This window comes from Colossoma macropomum, unplaced genomic scaffold, assembly GCF_904425465.1.
Source record: "Colossoma macropomum unplaced genomic scaffold, Colossoma_macropomum, whole genome shotgun sequence".
In the NCBI taxonomy this organism is placed as follows: domain Eukaryota; kingdom Metazoa; phylum Chordata; class Actinopteri; order Characiformes; family Serrasalmidae; genus Colossoma; species Colossoma macropomum.
The window spans coordinates 16023485-16042781 of NW_023494788.1; the positions used below are offsets into that span (position 1 = coordinate 16023485).

General features: G+C 40.2%; 1 protein-coding gene across 1 annotated transcript in view; it reads left to right on the top strand.

The window, feature by feature from the left end:
* The window catches only part of frmpd1b (FERM and PDZ domain containing 1b), a 45410-nt gene extending 27660 nt beyond the window's left edge, over positions 1 to 17750 (top strand). The window contains exons 5-17 of the mRNA XM_036568628.1: positions 1708 to 1810; positions 3691 to 3736; positions 3941 to 4045; positions 5228 to 5323; positions 5494 to 5619; positions 6069 to 6188; positions 6649 to 6785; positions 6924 to 7050; positions 8290 to 8382; positions 9598 to 9780; positions 10016 to 10160; positions 10937 to 11959; positions 12474 to 17750. Coding sequence (XP_036424521.1) covers positions 1708 to 1810; positions 3691 to 3736; positions 3941 to 4045; positions 5228 to 5323; positions 5494 to 5619; positions 6069 to 6188; positions 6649 to 6785; positions 6924 to 7050; positions 8290 to 8382; positions 9598 to 9780; positions 10016 to 10160; positions 10937 to 11959; positions 12474 to 14863 — 4694 coding nt within the window. The 3' untranslated portion in view covers positions 14864 to 17750. The remainder of the gene's footprint in view (positions 1 to 1707; positions 1811 to 3690; positions 3737 to 3940; positions 4046 to 5227; positions 5324 to 5493; positions 5620 to 6068; positions 6189 to 6648; positions 6786 to 6923; positions 7051 to 8289; positions 8383 to 9597; positions 9781 to 10015; positions 10161 to 10936; positions 11960 to 12473) is intronic.
* Positions 17751 to 19297: the final 1547 nt, after the last annotated feature.

The window sequence follows — 19297 nt, forward strand, 5'->3', positions numbered from 1 at the left end:
GAGAAAGAGAGCGAGAGAGAGTGTGTAATCTGGCAGAGAAAGGAGGTTGGCCTTGGCAGGGCAAAAAGACATCAGGGATGGAGGGAATGTTGTGAGGGCAGGAGGGCAGACTGTGCATGTGCATGTGTGTGTATGAGAGAGAGGAAGCGTGAGTGGCTACTCTTCTGGCCTGAGGACAAATTTGTCTAAAAGACTGCCCAGTACAGAGAGGACAGCAAGTCTGCAGGATTCTGTCCATTCTCTCAGCATGTGAACTAAAAAACAAATGTTACTTTGTTACATTACATGATTTCCAATATTCACATATTGTCACTGTCCAAAAAAAACCCTCTAAATAAAAAGCTCTATTTTTATTTTCCTCTATCATTTGAACACAGCAGTTATCAACATTGTGTACAAATTTCATGATGTAAGACGCAACAGAAATACACCAAAATTACTTGGAATAAAATCTCTGTATATTAACTTGCATTAAAAGCAACAAACATTTTGCCTCCTCCTGAAAAGTCACTATTTTGGAGATACCTTTTATTTGGACAGTGATGATATTCTTCAGCACCATACAATGGTAATGTAGCATTCTTAGACTGTGATTGAAAAAGCATCTGATTATACGCTCACCAATCACTTTATTAGCAACACTACATTAATACTGAGCAGGGCCTCTGTTTGCTCTCAAACCAGCCTCTATTCTTTGTGTCATAGATTCCACAAGATGCTGGAAACATTCCTTTGAGATTATGCTTCAAGTTGACATGATTGCATCTTGATTTTTCAGATGCATTTTCATGTGGCGAATATCTAGTTCTGCCACATCCCAAAGGTACTCCATTGGATTCAGTTATGGTGACTGAGAAGGCCACTGAAGAACACTGAACTCATTGTCATGTTCATGAAACCAGTTTGAGATAACTTTTTCTTTGTGACATGGTGCGTTATCATGCTGGATGTAGCCATTAGAAGATGGGTAAATTATGGCCTTGAAGGGATTCACTGGTCAGCAACAGTACTCAAGGCTGTGGCATTCATGCGATGATTGATTGATTGATTGATATTAACAGGCCTAAAGTGTGCCAGGAGAACATTCCCCACACCTGCAAGGCAAACTCTGACCCTACCATCTGTGCGCCTTAGCAGAAATCGAGATTCATCCGACCAGGCTACATTTTTCCAGTGTCCACCTGTCCAGTTTTGGTGAGCCTGTGCCCACTGCAGCCTCAGCTTTCTGTTCTTGGCTGACAGGAGTGGAACTCAAAATGGTCTTCTGCTGTTGTAGCCCATCCACCTCAAGGTTTGATGTGTTGTTTTCTGCTGACCACAGTTGTACAGAGTGGTTATCTGAGTTACCGTAGCCTTTCTGTCAGCTCCAGCCAGTGTGGCCACTCTCCGTCAACCTCTATCATAAACAAGGCATTTCTATCCACAGAACTGCCACTCACTGGATTTTTTTTCTTTATTGCACTATTTTGTGTAAAAGTCCCAAGAAATGAGCAGTTACATAAATACTCAAACCAGCTCATCATGATTGGCTGATTAGATAATTGCACGAATTAATAGGTTTACAGGTATTCCTAATGAAGTGTTCAGTGAGTGTATCAACTGTTTATTGACTGTCTTCCTGTAGTGACAACCGAAACTTAACCATCCAGTCAGTACATATGCTCACTTTTGTGTGTGTGTGTGTGTGTGTGTGTGTGTGTTTTGCAGGAGGACCAGCCGATGGTCGTCTCTTACCTGGTGACCAAGTGCTGAAAGTGAATAACAAAGCCATAGATGATCTGTCTCCGGAACATGTTGAGAACATGATCAGGTGAAATTTCTTTTTCTGCCTGTCCGTTTTTCTTTTACCAGCACATCCATTTGTGATGTACAGAGAAGCACCTGCAAGCATGCTAGCATTCTACAGGCATGCTAGTGCATCATTAGTGGGGCATCCAAAAACCATGGGTAGTGGGTTGGCAGTAGAGCATCCATGTGGTACAAATAGCAATATAAAGAACATAAAAGGTGAGAAATCTACAGTACCTCTGTACAGCAGTGGTCCTTGTTGTGTTTTCCAAGTGAGCCACACATTCAAGAGTGAATCAACAGGAGAGCCACATTCACAGCAAATCATTTCTACCAATTTAGGAAATCTGTCTGCTAATGTATCTTCCCACAACATACAGTGAATCCCTAAAATGCCAATACAAAGTAATGCATTCAGTGCATTCCTTCTGTGTTAATCGATCTGGCCTTTTGTACTGGGTGCAGAGCAAGTAGTGCCTCAGCATGCACAACTTAGATTTGCCGTTTGCCATTACATGTTCAAAATAGTAGGTTTAGTGGAGCATGATGATTGGTTGTTGTTTGATTGATTGAACTGACCCCCTAATACTGGGTCTGGTGTACTGCATACCATTTGAAACACTACAAGATGTACTACTTAAGGGAGATATGCACTCTATGCTTTTTGATACAATAATGGTATTTAAAGATGAAAATCACAATTCATGAGATAATTCTTTAAGCATGGGATCAGTTTTGTGGTGTTAAGAGGGCTTAATGTGCCTAGAAAGCATCAGAAATTTTAGACTATAGTCTTGGAATGCACAAGGTGCATCTAAAAATCAGTGGGAGTACAGCACTGTATGGGGCACAACTCATACCACCTACAAAAAGATGGTAATGGTAGCAACATTGAGAAAAGTGAAAGGCAAATCATTACCTCATAAATCCATTTTGTGGTGTTGTTTTTTTTTTTCTTCACACCATTATAAAAAACACCAGCTGCCCTTTATCTTGTGTGAATGTTTCATGATGAATGGACCAATAGAAATGAATTCAAATTACTTTGACTATTCTTGTTGCATTAATGTGCATTAAGGTTACAGATGTTTTCCTTTCCCTGTAAAGGCACCACTTCTGAGGTTTTGTTATGACAATGATGAAATGTGGCAAGACACACACACACACACACACACACACACACACACACACTGTAGTTCTATACAGAGGGGTGATGAGTGCATTTAGATCTGTGGAAAGGACATCAGTACAATAGTAAAGGGTTGGAAATATTGGTTAAAAGTGAAGAAATAGAAGCGCAGAGGAACAGCTATTTCTCAAGTGACTGAGTGTGTCAATGCAGGACGTGATGAGACTGTGGAAGCAGGAACAGTCCTTCCACAACTAAATAGAGGGGGACATTATAACAGGATTTCAGTGCTGAATCCCCTCATTAGAAATATAAATGCACATTTCAGTGTTCAGTGGTGTAAAAACATTGGCACTGGTCTACAGAGATGTGAAAAAAGTGATACAGTCCAATTGATACAGAAAAAAATGATAGTCTTATTACAATTAGAATAATTAACTTTGTTTGCATAGATGCTGTCAATTCATGTGCAAATACTCCATTAAAAGCAGTCAAACTGAACTGAAACGTAAGGTGGTGCTGATGGATTATTCAAGACAAATGCAATTATTTCATTGCATTGTAGGGTTTTCTTCAGAGAATCTTTATCAAAATGTCTGACATGTGGCACATGTAAACATGAATACTATCACATAGTCTTCCAGGATTTTTATTGCCATCATCATGTACACTGTGACATGCAGTAAAGACTGCTGGTGTTGCAGCGAGCTTTAGTCAGAGGTCAGAGATCACTGAGTAACATGTTCCCATAACCTCATATGCCTTGCCCCCAGGGAGTGCCAGGATTCTGTTACCATGACGATCCTCAGAAATATGCTGGTGAGTACATGCCTCATCATTTGCAGCTGTGCATCTAATAGAATGTGCTCTCAGACAGTAGATCATTCAACATGTCTCATGTTTCTGTGTTGCCTTTATTTATTCAGTGTGTTCGTATTGAGTGTGTGTGTGTGTGTGTGTGTGTGTGTGTGTGTGTGTGTGTGTGTGTGTACACATTTGTTAATGAATGTTTGATTTTCTCAGAACCCCAAGTCCTCGTTCATGAGTGCAGAAAAGAGAGCTCGCCTGAGAAGAAATCCGGTTAAAGTGCGCTTTGCTGAGGAGGTGGTCGTCAATGGACACACTCAGGTTCTGCCACACACAATGAATTCTAAACCACATCACTCCCCGGAATGTTATGTGTTCATAAGATGCACAAGCATGCATCAGATTTTTCATTATGTAGGTGCATAGAACTTTTTTTAAAATACATTGTTTCTGGTTCTAACAGCCAGCATGACTGAGCCACATTTGAATTCTGTCCAAGCTATTGCTGCTCAGGGAATACTAAATTGCTTGGTAAAATAATTTATAATTATTTATTATGTATTTTGTCATTGCTTCACAAGCCTGACAACACCCCTTAACCATAGTAAAATCCCTTGCTCATCATCTTAAGTGGCTTATTGCTTTATTAAAACACAAAGAATGCAGGAAATAATGTTCTGTAAAATCGCCACTGTAGCACCACTTGGTCCATTTTTCGCTGCATCTTCTGAATTATGAGATCATAATGAATTGAAATACCAACATTGCTACATGCAGGCTAACACACCTGAACATTGAATTGTCATCATAAAGCTGGCAACCTTGCCAAAAATTCCCTCTGCCAACCAAACTTAGATAAGTGTGGTAGTTAAATAACTGTATCCTATGGTTTGAGCAGCTGAATGCAGCATAATTTTAGTGCGCAGAAGCTTTCTGGCAGCATAGATGTAGCAATAACATTTCGACCTCTTAACATCCTGATTTTTCAGAGGATCAAAAAACATTTGAGAGAAAAAAATGTACACAAGACAAAACATACTGGCTTTGGAACTTTTTTTATTACCAAGGGGTGTGATTTTTCAAAACTTTCAGAAATGCCCTTTGATTTTTCCATTGAGAAAAATGAAGTTCCTTTTTTTGGCAGCGTAATTTTGTGCATACAAAATGATGCACAACCTCAGAGGTCTATTTACAAATTGCAAGCGGACTGAGAAAATGTTGGCAGGTCTCTGTTTAGTGTGGGTTAATAAAATTGCACTTTTGCCTAGTCATTTGCTCTGACCATTCACACGTCCTCCAGTGAGACAAAAGCAGCTATGAATAAGTTAAATAATGTTATAATTGTCTTACAATAGTCTAACATGTTGACTAGATCAGTGGTTCTTAAAGCAGTTCCCAGGGACCCCCCCAGATGTCTTGGGGTCCCTGGGGAACGCTTTAAGAACCACTAGGCTAGATTTAGGATGATGTCACTTGCCACTCATGCCTGTTGTGTGTCCACAGGGAAACTCTCTTCTCTTCCTGCCCAATGTGCTGAAGGTCTACCTGGAGAACGGGCAGACCAAAGCCTTCAAATTTGATAAGACCACCACCGTCAAGGTTCGATCTCAGCAGTTCTGCCCCTATTACTTATTCCTCTGCAACCCAATTATTTTTTATCATTTATTACTAGGAGATTTTACATTACTGCAGAAAGAAATAATATGGAAATTATGTTAGATGAAAAATTGTCTGTTCTCCCTCTTTGTTGTGTGTGTGTTTGTGTGTAGGACATAGTGCTGACTCTGAAAGAGAAGCTGTCGATTCACTCTATTGAGCATTTCTCGCTGGTGCTAGAACAGCAATATAGCATCACCAAACTCCTATTACTGCACGAAGATGAGCTTATACAGAAGGTAACACTCAATATCTCTATCTGTCTATGCACATACAACTCTATTACAGCTTTTTTTATCCTTGCGCACACTTGCACAGTTACTTTGCTGTAATCACTGATCGAAGAGCACCACGTTAGTGAGTTAAGCACAGGGTTAAAGGAATAGTTTGAAGAAAAATGACATGGTAAACAATTTCCCCATAGATGATCAGCCAAAACCTGTATGGTGTCTCAAGTTTGCTTTTTAAAATTTTCACTAGAGCTATGAGGCAATGTTTATAACAAGTGTATCTCAAAAAGACTTGCTTTTTTGCTTTTTTACTCTGTATGACAGTTATCTATATAAATGAACAAATGTGTGCTGCATAGCAATAAATGGTAGTAGATAAATGGATGGTCCATTTTTCAACGAATTATCACAAAGTACTTTTAATTGGGGAGTCTCTAATAAGTGTGCTTCTCCCTCAGGTGGTGCAGAAGAAGGACTCTCATGATTACAGATGTCTGTTCCGAGTGTGTTTCATCCCTAGGGACCCTGTGGATCTGCTACATGATGACCCAGTCGCCTTTGAATACCTCTTCCATCAGGTGCGTGTATGAAACTGTGTGGAGAGATATTACTCTTAATAAGTGTTAATAAGTTAAGTTGGCACAGTGATATATTGTAACACACACACACACTCTTGAATATGCATGAATGTGTGCTGCCTGTCATAAGTTTGCCTTGAAATTTTCAGTGATATTTGACTAATAGTCAGAGAAATGCCTACAAAGATTTTGTTACCTTTAAACAACCATTTATTGATATTTTACGTATCTCTTTTAGTGCTCAAAGCATCTTAGACATAATTTATGTGCAGATTTTTAAAAGGTATTCAAATACCCTAGATTTCATTTAAACATTGTGCAGCAACCTTGTGATATGTTTTTGCAGGTTATTGCAATTACAAATAAAACAGCTCCCAAGTTTTTGATGGGCATCGCAAGTGTGTGAAGAACAGGGGATAGTGTGATGTGATTTGAGATTTAACTCTGTGTGTGTGTGTAGAGTGTAGGTGATGTGCTGCAGGAGCGCTTTGCAGTAGAGATGAAGTGTAACACTGCTTTAAGGCTAGCAGCGCTGCATATGCATGAAAGAATGGCCAGCTGTGGGCAAACTACCAGAACATCTGTCAAAAGCATCACGTGAGTCATCTCACACACACACACACACACACACACACATACGCAAACAAATCATTAAAATCCCTTAAATTAAATTAAATTAAATATTATTTGACTAATAAAAAATGTGCATTTATGTATTTATGTCTTTATTTTCAGTAAGGAATTTGGCTTGGAGAGCTTTATTTCGCCTACATTACTGAGGAACATGAGAGAGAAAGACCTGAGAAAGGCCCTCACAGGTCACATGAAGAAGATCCAATCACTGCTGGAGCCTCGCCAGAAAGTATGTGTTTGTGTGTTGTGTATATGTAGTTATTTATTTGTTTATTTATGTAGCTTTTTTATAAGTGAAGAAAGCAAATAGGATAATAAAATGTCCAGCACTGAAAAGGAACAAAATGGCTTTCAGATGAACTATTTGACCTTGTTTTGAGAGAGCAGATGTTTCATAATAGAAAAATAAAAGAACGATTTTAGAACATCTGCAGTTTGCTTCTCTTAATGGCATTTGTCTTTTAAAAATGTGACATTGCGTCTCAGTTGTTATTTTTACAGTTGTTTCCTCTGGACATCCACTTTGTAATTCTTTGGCGATCCATTATCAGATGAATTTGGGGTATTAATTGCAGACGAACATAGTTCAAGAATACTCTTGTGTTATTTCCTTGATATAAAATCAGCAAATAGAAATCATAAAAATACTTTTTCTGTATACAGTTGATTGCAAAAGTTTAGGCACCCCTGGTCAAATTGTCAAACGTTTTCTTGTATTTCTGAGTGAAAATAAGTGCACAGTTTAATTCTGTTTACTTGCTTTATTTAACATATTAGGAAAAAATAAAACATAAAATGTGGCCTTTATATTTTATGCCCCCCCCCTCCAAAAAAAGGTTAAAATTAGCAAAACAAAAAAAAAGGAAATTGTGCACTAATTTTGCACAATTTGTTAAAAAAAAATGTGAATGTTGGATCAGTGTTAGTGTCTTTTATATTAATTAGAAACAGAGTTGTAAAATTCTGGTAAAAACACTTTTCCTTTTTTGTAACTTTGCAAAATATAAACTATGAACCAAACATAAACCAAATGTATAAAATTGGCCTGTTGATTAATCAGAAAAAAAGTATAAAGCAAAGTCATTGTTTAGGTTTGTAAAAAAATAAAAATAAAAAAATGAAAGAGCAAAAAGTGTAGGCGTTCCTGGTGCAGCCAAAGGCCGAAGCTGACCCTGGAGCACCCCATTGTGTGCTAGCCATGGCCCTCAGTGGGACTGGGTACAGCACACATAGTAGTAATTAATTTCAGTAATATAATACATAGTTCTGTAGAAAACCTCCATAACTAAGAAATAGACCAGTGTGTGTGTGTGTGTGTGTGTGTGTGTGTGTGTGAGCGTGTTTATATCTCTGTGTTATGGTACAGAAAACTTTTAATCGACTCTTTACATCATTCATTCTTACTATCTCACCCTTTTCCTGCCCCCTTCTGACCCCTCCCCCATCTCTTTCTCTTTCTCTCTCTCAGGTAATCTCTGTATCTCAGGCCAGGTTGGCTTATTTAACTCAGATGGCAGAGCTGATTTCATACAGTGGAAGAAGCTACAACGCCACCATGCTGGTGAGTGCGCCTTCTCCATCTGCTATTTTCCACTCAAAGAATAAACAAAATCTGCTGGCTTCAGCCTCTGATAATCTTAACCTCTCTGCTACCCTTCACGATTAAAGCATGTACTGTTTATTCCTTTTGTGACAAATCCCCTGACTGTGTATATGAGGGACAAGGACTGTCTAAATTATTTTAACCCTTCTTTTGAGAATCTGGTATAACACCATGTTTTACTTAGAGAAAATTCCATCGCTGTCACATCAAGACCTTTTTCAGTATTTAATACCATTTGAAAATGTTAGTTGCCCTTATATGTATATTAACATGCATCAAAGCCAAGAAAATCTTTTGTTTCTCCTATACAGTTATCATTTCAGACCAGCACTCACTGATCACTTTATTAGGTACACCTACCTTGTATATTCACTCATTGTCCTTTTTAGCAGGTCAGCTTACCATATATGTGCTTTTTGTAGTTCAACAATTACAGACTGTAGCCCATGTGTTTCTCTGCATCATTATTTAGCCCACATTACCATGTTCTTCAATAGTCAGGACCCCTACAGGGCTATCACAGAGGAGGTATTATTTGGGTGGTGGATCATTCTCAGTACTGCAGAGACACTGATGTGATGGTGGCGTTTTATTGAGTGTTGTGTTGGTACATGTATATCAGACACAGCAGTGTTGCTGGAGTTTTTAAACACTGTGTCCACTTATTGTCCACTCTACCTTGCTGGTCCACCTTGTAGATGTAAAGCAAGAGAAAGTAGCTGATCTGTTGTTGCACAGTTTGTGTTAGTCATCCTCTAGTTCTTCATCAGTGGTCAGTTCCTGTTCACAGGGCACTGTTGGCTGGATAATTTTGGTTGGTGAATTATTTTCAAATTAATAATATTAATAATAAATATTTTCAAATATTCTCAGTAAAGTGTTTCCAAAAAACTACAATAAACTGCTGTGTGACCCACTCAGTTCAGCACATACACACCATGTCAGTGTCGCTGCTGTGCTGATAATGATCCACCACCCAGTTAATACCTGCTCAGTAATGGACTGCAATCTGTAATTGTAGGAATACAAAATAGACCTGTATAGTAAGTGGACCTGATAAAATGGACGCGTGCAAATACAAGGTAGGTGTACCTAATTAAATGACCAGTGAGTGTATTGTGAACAAAGCTAATGATGAGTGTGTGAGTGTGCATATTTGTGCATATGTCTCAGCTGCAGGACCGGGAGTCATTGGTGAGTTTGTTGGTGGGAGCCCGGTATGGTGTCAGTCAGATCCTAAACCACAAGCTCAACATGATCTCCACCATCATAGACTTCCATTACATCACCCGCGTAGAGGTGCTCTCAGAGTCTGACAGAGTCAGCATGCTAAAGATCTACCTGCATGACATCCAGGTGAGTATACACACAGCTTGTTTCTTTACATACCAAAACAAACAAGAGCTAAAATTTAGAATATGTATACACACGCTTATATAACCACAGGCATGTGGGATTATCAATGTTTCTAATTCAGAAATTTAAAGGAATGCATCACAGCCACCATAGGCAGCCATTCATGTATCCTTTCAGGACACTTTTACATACATGTAGAGATGTTACACCTGTTTTTTTGTCTCTCTCTGTGCAGCCCCTGGCCTTACTAATGGATTCAGTAGCTGCTAAGGACTTGGCCTGTCTGCTGGCTGGCTACTGCAAATTGTTGGTGGACCCCAATATGAATGTGTTCCGCTGGGGTCCTCGCCCTAAAATACGCCGAATACCTTTGGACGAAGGTAAAGGATAAAGCAGTGATTTCTATAACATACTCTTTTTCTCAAGGGAGCTATATGCTACATTTGTATTTTTTTCCACTTTTATGATGTTTATGATTATGTTTATACAATTTTTTTATATGACCATTTTTCAACCTCTTTTTATCCCTTAGAATTAAACAGGCTGTTTTGTTACTGTGCCCTTGAGACTGATGTATTTAAATGACCTCTGTTCTGATTGGGTGCCCAGTGTTGTGCCTCATTTAAAAAGTAGTCCAGGCTGAAACACTCCTTATAACTTCAGCATGAATGGGCGGGACTAATCTACTATAGCCTCAATAGGCAGATGTATGGAAATGTGTTGGTTTTAGGGTCATCACAGAACAGCAAAATCAAAACAGGCAGTTTTTGCAGTTTAGTTTCCATATAAGGACTGTATGGACTGGGGAGTGAATGGTTTGTTTTAAACTGTTTTTCATGTTGTATTGTTTAAATATGTATAAGTAAGCATTTCACATGTACCTCTTAAATGATAATATAATAATGTATAATGCCATATTAAGCCTACTTGTCCTTTTTTAAACCTTAAACAGTGTCTGTATACTACATCAAACCTTCTATTTAAAAATAAATTGCGAAATTCAGTTTTCTATAATTGGGGCCTTTTAAGCTTTAACATCCTTTTGCTGTATTCATTAAAGGAATTTTAGTCTTAGATGCCTCACAGGTCACTGCGTTTTCACATGCCCTGTTTTATTTTTGTATGTTATTGATGCTTTAATTAATATGTACCCTAGGCTATGGTTTCCGCTGTGGCAGTGATTCAGAGGAGAGCTCAGAGGAAGATTACTCCATGGACAACCTCCTGGACACGCAACACTCCGAAGACACGGCATCAACTTACACAAACGATGGGAGAGAAGATGAGAAGGTTGAAGAGATTAAGCAAGAGGCCAGCTCAGAGACAGTAAGAGTGTATGTGACCCATGCAGAAGAAGAAGATAAAGCAGTAGAAGGTGGTCTAGACGGGATAAGTACAAGTGGTTCTGTTGAAGATGAGGACTATGCAGCAAGAGTAGATGCACTTCTGGAGACGGGGTGGTACACTGATCCAAGGGTTAATAGCAGCTTCTCTAGTCTGTCCAGTAACTCCCTCAATGCGCTGGAGGAGAGTAGCAGGACATCCACTACAGGGCCTGGTCATGTGGACAGTTTTCTGGAGGAGATGCCCAAATCAGATCAGGCTACTGGGACTAGTCTGGATGTGCACCATCCATACCTACTAGAGGTGCCTGAACAACAAAATCAGGAGGAGGATTTACAAAGCCCAATGCGACCTTCCGACCTTCCCTACTGTAGGCATCCAGGCTTGCTCTCCCAAATGGCTGACTACCTCCCCAGCCCACCCGAAGCCAGCGATGATGCACTTAGTGATGAGGATGAGGAGGTTAGAGATGAAAATGGAAATGATAGACTCATTCTAGGCATGTCTGCAGACTTAGAAGCTGTTTTGGCATCAGGTAGTAGCAACAGCATAAAAGCTACTGACGTCAATGTTCAGGCACTCTTAACGAGAATCCGTAGCCATCCAGCATGTAAGCTAGAATGGAAAAACCCTGGCCGTATGCATAGGGAGGGACTAAAATCAAAGGGACCATTGGCCAGAGTAAAACCACCACCTCCTCCTCCACCTCCAAGAACAGTGTCTGTAAGGGTCCCTGAAACATCAAAGGACTCCAGAGACAGTGCTACAGAATCAGAAGATGAATTTTTTGATGCCCAGGATCGTCTTACACCACCTATCTTGGAACATGCTGCAGGTTAGTGAGCTTTTGTAGTATGTTTGGACATTTATGTTTATGACAAAATCATTTCTTTTATGACAGAAAAGTTTTGGATGCTCCTCTTTAGCACATCTCAGAGGTTTTCAGTGGGATTTAGGTCAAGGGACTGGGATAGCCGTATAAAAAGCTTGATTCTGTAGTCACTGAAGCATTTGATTAAGTGTTTGTTGCCAGAAAACTATATTTTAGCCTCATTTAACCGTAGAGCCAGTTCCAGTTGCGTCTTTGTCAAACTGTAGTTTTGGAGACTTGGTGATACAAAAATGCTGCCATGTTTTGCATATCTCAAACGGTGATTCTTGGAGAAATTTTTGCCTCTCTAACTATTCTTTCTAACCATGGAGGGGGGAATAAACACCCCTTTAACAAGGGTGCCAATAATTATGGAGCTGACTTTATTGTAGTAATTGTAATTATCTATTTATTACTACATTTTGTTATATCTTTCATAGTTCTTATTTTCTCAAGTTTCTTTCTTAATCTCTTGCAGAGAAAGACACAAATGTGAGTAGCAAGGAGCATGGTCTGGGAGTGAATGATATCAAGATCAGTGTGGAGGAGACAGCAGCACATGGAGACATGCCGAACAGGGAGGACAAACAACACAATGCTTTACCCAGTAGAAACAACCTAAATACAAATCCTTCCCTCCTTAATCATATTAATCCTGAGACAACTGTTCTTGATAACCAAGAGCTGGAGGTTCATCAGCCTTCACTGACTCTGCTCTCTCAACGAACGCTGCTTGAGTCTAAGCCTGTTGTGGATAATCACATCTCAGAGCAGGGCCAACAGTGTAACGGAGACATTCCTGGCCGCAAAGCTCACCTGTCCTCTGAGCTTTTAGAGATGGAGCCAGACACTATGGAGTTTAAGCCTGTTTCTACAGCTGGACCACCACTATCTTCCCCCTTAATCAAGGCAGTGCGGCAAGCTAAATCTCAGCCACCAACCCCAGTGGATCCTGTACTTTTGAATGGATCCAAGCAGCAAAATCCAGTTTCCAATCATGCCCCAGTCTGTTGTCAACATATTAAAACTCTTGATACCCAAAGAGTCACAATGCCAACAAAGACTCCAGAGGATATGAAAGATAAAACAGAAAACCAATCACTGCCTTTTCCCCAAACCAAGACAGAAGAGAATAAGTTGTCATCTGTTTCTGCCAAACCTCCAGTACCTCCAAAACCCACATCTATTGTTTCTCAACAAACACCAGTTTCAAATATCGCACCTGCTCTAAAAACAGAAGGCAAAAACCAAGTACCTCCAAATGGGCTGTCCTTGCACCCCTGGTCCCAGCGTAACGGGGCCATCCCAGCCCCTATTCTAAGTAAGGGTGTTTCTCTGAGCCATGAGAATCTTAGAAGTGAGATAAAGACTGAGAACACGACTGTCAAGGGGACCAGTGCATCAACTACTCCAACCCCTACTTCCACCCCAGCTCCATCCCCATCTGTGGCCATCAGAGGGTCAATAAGCATGGATCCCAAAGATCCATTTGGGATCGGGATGAGCTTCCCTAACAGGACTTCTTCTGGACGCCTGTCTGCTTCAGCACTACGAGGGAAGATCCAAGACATGCCTTGGTATCTTACCCGATCCCAGGAAATTTTGGGTACAATAGCACTCAGCGGAGATAAATCAGCAGACGCTAAAGCATCAAAGGATGGAGGTGAGTGCAAAGAACCTAAGAAGGAATCACCAAAAGCTACTTCAGTACCTTCTTTGAATGACTGGAAAGAGAAAGACGCTGAAGTTGTTGTTGTGAAACTCAAAGACGGGCCGCAAGAAGCGACCTCACTTGTAAAAGAGACCAGTGGGAATACTCCATTGTCCGATCATTCAGAATGGCAGAATAGGTTGCAGGACTCTGTTGAATTCTTGTCGCACTTGGGAACATGCAATTCTGAACAACCCCAGTCTCAAAACAACAATGGTAAAAAGGATACTCTGGAAAGGCCCTCTCCTCCATCAAGCACCGGCACAACCCATCGAGATGCATGCGGCTGCCATACCGTTTATGCCAACTGTTTCAGCGGGGATGCAGAGGATGTATGTGGCTTTGATGATGACCTGACAGTGTACGAGTTCTCCCGTCAGAAACGGAGCATCAAGCCTCCCCAGACTTCCACTGCTCCTTCCTCCCTCTGCGCCTCTTCACCAAACATCCTCTCCCTGCTCAGAGATTCACCTCATCCCCTCTCGACCTCCTCAGAACTCAGTCCCCTCCTTACCCCGCCCCGGCCACTCGAACCTCGACCCCTGGGCCACGGCCCATTGGAGAATCCACTGCGGGACCTCCAGGGAAGACGGTACCTAACAGGCCCAAAAGGTACAGGGCTTAAAGGGGGCTATGTTTCTCTGCACAGAGACATAGACGAGCTTCTGCTGGTGCTTAAGAATGGAGAGACTGCAATAAATCCTCCATGCCACAAGGGGCACTGTGAAAAGGGCATGAACGGGCACTCCTTTTCAGAAACAGAGCGCTGCCTGGTGCAGGCTGAGGCACGGAGGCTGGCGTCAGGATGCCAGCGTGCAACACGTGTCGGCTGGGCCCCGGACGATGCCCTCCTCTCTCTAGGCAACAGCTTCGGAGCTCTGGTGCATCTGTCAGCAGCTTGCCTCCGAGTTTCCTGCTCAGACTGTGGAGGTTGCCATGGCGATATTGATGGAGCCGAGGCCCTGAGGAAGCTTCAAGAAATTGTGTGTCTGTACAAGGAGTTTGTGACGGCTGTGGAAACAGCACAAGAGGCGGAGGGCGTCAGGCTGTTGGCCAGACAGTGCACGGTTCTAATCTCCACAGTCTTTTCTCTTACACAGCTCTTCAGAACGCATACGCCAGACACAGACAATAGACACTTACCCTTGAACTTCTGAACTTTGGCGTGCTAAAACTGAACAGAGATTCAAAAACTCTTTGCATTTAAAGACTATGAATGTGTGCTGGCACACATGAAATGAACGTAAGTGCCGTAAACCACAGACAAATATACACACTACACACTAACAAGCAAATAAGTCTACCCAAAAGTTGAACTTCGATCCTCTAAAAGTGTTGGTCTTGCCAAGTCTCCTTATGAACTTACATGGGTTATGCATTTATTGATATATACAGTAGCTATTTTCTAACAATTCCTTATTTCTTCAAGTATGTACAGTATGTATTTGAGGACCTATTTATTTTTACATACTATGTGTGTGCACCGTGGATTCTAACCTATATCTATGTTTTTTGTTTTGGTCTATGTAAATTCCTACCTCTCTGTCCAGTAACCATGGAAACCTGAAAGAAAAGGACAGTATTAGGATGTCCCGTTTGTTTTTATTTTTATTTTGTTGTGCTGCTCTTCAGTGGTTTAGGCATGGTACTTGATTTAGAAGGACAAAGCAAAGCCGACTCTCCTCTTACCCTTCCTTCTGACCATATGTACGAATAATAGATGCTAGGAGAGATAAAGAAAACACTCGGTAACTTTTTGTGCGAAAGATGGACAAAAAATGGAATATGACAGTTGCTTGGTGGCAATAGAAATGTGATGGTTTAGAATTTTATATCTCTATGTCGGTGTGAACATTTGATGTTAGTTTTTATATTAGCCAGTTAGTTGACTGTTAATGGTAGCGATCCGTTTTATCCAAAGACATTACAGCACAAAAGAGGTGCTTTTTTTCATAATGAAGTCATCACCATTCACGTGTAACACTCTGACTAATTGAATAACACTAGTTTAACTACGGTATTTTCACTTGTGTTTATTTTATTACTATGCAAGTGTCACCGCTGAAGTTTTCCACATATCATTCTTTCCTATGTTGAGTATTTTATATATCCGATCAAAACTGTTTGAAACTGTTCTTGATCACTAATACTAATTTAGTTTTGATAAGAGGGCTTCCCGAAGAAACCTAAGCCTTATTCTTGATCTGGAAGGGTTTTTAAAAACTATCCTGGATCGAGGTCAAATTTCAGTAATTATGCAATTGAAACATGGATCCCAGTTTGCCTTCTGCTGATTAGAGGCAAAAAAAATGTTGCCAAGGATGTTCTTTTACTTCTGCTACCACATTGATAGTGTTCGACAGCCCCAAATTCAATCAGTACTTTATATTTGGTTGTATGAAGTCTGTTAACATTCATGGTATTAGAAGTCTGGCATCTTGAGAGCAGATGGTCATTGGGAGCATTCAGCATTTCAGCACTTCAGGTTGATATTGGACTTAAAGTGCTGTGCACAAGTAGGAGGCCACCCTTCGTTTATTTAATTTCCAGTTAAAATGGAAGTCAAAAGTTATTCATTTTAGGAGCTATATCTGAGAAGATTAGGTATAAGATAATCCAATATAATGAAGGGGGAAGTCAAAGGAAAATAACACAGGAATTTCCAAAACTTTAAAAGTTATTAAAAAGCATCAAGAAAATGAGACTCCTAACAACAATGCAAGATTTGGTAGACCACCAAAACTGTCACCAACTGTCAACATGAGACAAATAGTCCTTAAAGCTTTCATCTCTGAGAGGGGAGAAAATCAAGCTTCACTTTTGATTCAGATCTGAAAAAATCCACAGGTCTTTCTGTCCATCCTTCCACTGTGAGAAGACAACACTGTGGGTTCAAAAGGATGTGTAGCTGTCAAGAAGCCCTTACTGAAAAGGAAATAGAAAAAAAAAATCTGTAAACTAAACAAAGTAACTTCTGGTGTTCTCAGAACAATGAACTGACCACCTGAGAGTCCAGACCTCAACATCACTGAATGTGTTTGGGATTTATTGCATCATAAGAAGCATAAAATACAAGCAACTCCTAAGACTGAACTTTGGAGGTGTGGAAAAATATCCCTGCAGATTTCTTTAAAAAACAAAAAAGCAAGTCTCCAGAAAAAATGGAAGCTGTAATAGAGGCAAAGTGTGAACACTGAAAACTTCATTATTGATATTATATTTAGTTGCTTAGGCTGCTTTTTTTTCCTGACAACAAAAAATGAGTAATTTGTACTTAATGGACCTTTTGAGCTGAAACTGACTAAAGGAAGGGTGGTCTCTGATGTGCACAGTACTGCATATTGGGCAATGCTTGAGATTTGGATCTGTGTTAGAGGGCCTGCTTCTAGATCAGTGCAAAGAGGCCCTTGAGAGCTCTGAATGATGATGACCAGATAATGTGGCCTGCTCTTTAAGGCTCATTGATCTAGTATGACATGAACCATTTTCAGCACTTAACTGAGTTCACTACATTAGAGAAGAGCTTCCAGATGGCGACAGTACTGTCTCACACACACAGCCAAGACAGCATATCTAATAATCAAGTCAGATGTCGCAAAGTTGTGTTTGAGGCAACAGGTCATGAGAACAGAATGAAGAGATCGTGAAGAAGCAAGTTTTCTTATACATACTCAATCCTGAATTTGTGGTCAAGTGATCTGTTGATGTTTTATAATTTTGTAGCACGTCAGCACAAGTTACGACACTAATCTCTACACTGTCAGAGAAGTCTTTTATCCAACTACCTGAATGAGGACGAGCTTAAATGTCCTGTAGCTGTGGGTGATTCTTGGAATGAGATGCGTTATCTTAATTGTAGCAAATGAAGAGGAAATAAAAATGTGAATAGGTATAGCTTCTATTCAGAGTGCACAAAAAGCCAGAGTAGATTTGAAAAGTGAGAAATTGACTGAAATGTAAAGTAAGAAAAAAAATGAAGGGACAATCCTGTCATTTTGCATTCCTTCTACTATATCAACGATTAAAGGATGAATTTGAATGGAACCTGTTGTTGAACTGTTGTGTTTTTCCCAGCTTTAAACAAACATGCTTAAAAGCTTCTGGCCCACTGTTCAGTTCATCTCATCTGCTCTCCAGTGTTGCAGTATTCCTGTTTGTTCACATATTCAGGGACCCTTAAAATGACTTGTGCGCAAATTGGTTTTCATATCAACATAATAAATCATCACTCACATTTGTGTGCAAGCATATCTGCAGCGGGAGATTACAGACTAAGACTGGGATTAGATGCTGTTAAATTCCTTTGCAATTCAGACCAAGCAAGTGATTAGATTAAGGTGGATCTGTCTGTCTGCTAGCAGTCATATCCGGTCTCATCTGCTGTATTTCAGCAGCGAAAGGAAGGGTGAGCTTTAGGGCTCAGGTTTTCTTTGTAAAACTCCACTGTGGAACTACTGCAATTAAATATAGTGCAAATGATTTGGCAGAAAAACTGCTGTTCTTAAAACAGGCATTAAATACAGTTGTATGCAAAAGCTTATAGGCAAATTTCAATGTGCAATTTCTATTCATTTTTTATTTATTTGCTAAGTTTAACATATTTGGAAAAAAATAATAAAACACAAAATATAAAATGTACCATAACGTTTGCACAGGCCACATGTTATGTTTTTTTTTTTCCAATATATTAATTTCACAGAATAAACAGTAATTGTGCATTAAAATGTGCAGTGTTCCCTGTAAAGGATGTGCTCTTGTTTTAATTTAGAAAATCAACAAAATGTAATCTGACTTGATCTGAATTTGATTAAAAAATTGGGTTAAGCTTTGCCCTTCCTTCATTGTCCAGCCAGGTAAGTCATAAACAAGGAAATCCTTTTAGCAATAAACTAATAATAGAGTGACTAATCGTTTTCTCTGCAGCCTATGCTGGAAGACTAGCATTGCGCATTTAGTGCAGGAGTGGAGAACTGAGGGCCAGAGCCTGGGGCACAGTTTGGGGATTTCCTTGCTCTAGCACACCAACCAAACCTGGTAATTAACTGATGAGTTGAATCAGGTGTGCTTGAGCAGGAACATCACCAAATTGTGCAAGAATCCATCCTTTCAGGACTGGAGTTTCCCAGACATGATTAATGCCTTGGGCATGGCTTCATTTTTGCTGTACATACACAGTAAACACAAGCTACTGCGAATGTTTCTGGGGAACCGGAGAAACCAGAATTCCAGGTGTACACAAACACAGCATAGGGGCCAATAAAAAATAAACGAACAGATGCCAGAATATAGTAGAAGAAGTAATCCTGATAAAGCTTATATCCTGTGAGCAGCAGTTCATATTTTTATACACGGCTATTTATGTCTCCCACTGTATTTTCCACTGATGTCCTCCTTCTGCTGGCTACTGTACGCACTCTGGTGAAGCTGAAGGACTCCACAGAGGCACGACTTCAAGCTCGCAAGGCATTCAAGCTCAATAATTGAGCCCATTATGTCAGCAGAGGTTAGGCAGAGGGAGTTTAAAAGCGTGTCACTAGAGCCAAGGAGCTGTGTGGGAGAGAGTGGGAATGGATGCCTAAGTAGGTGTTCAG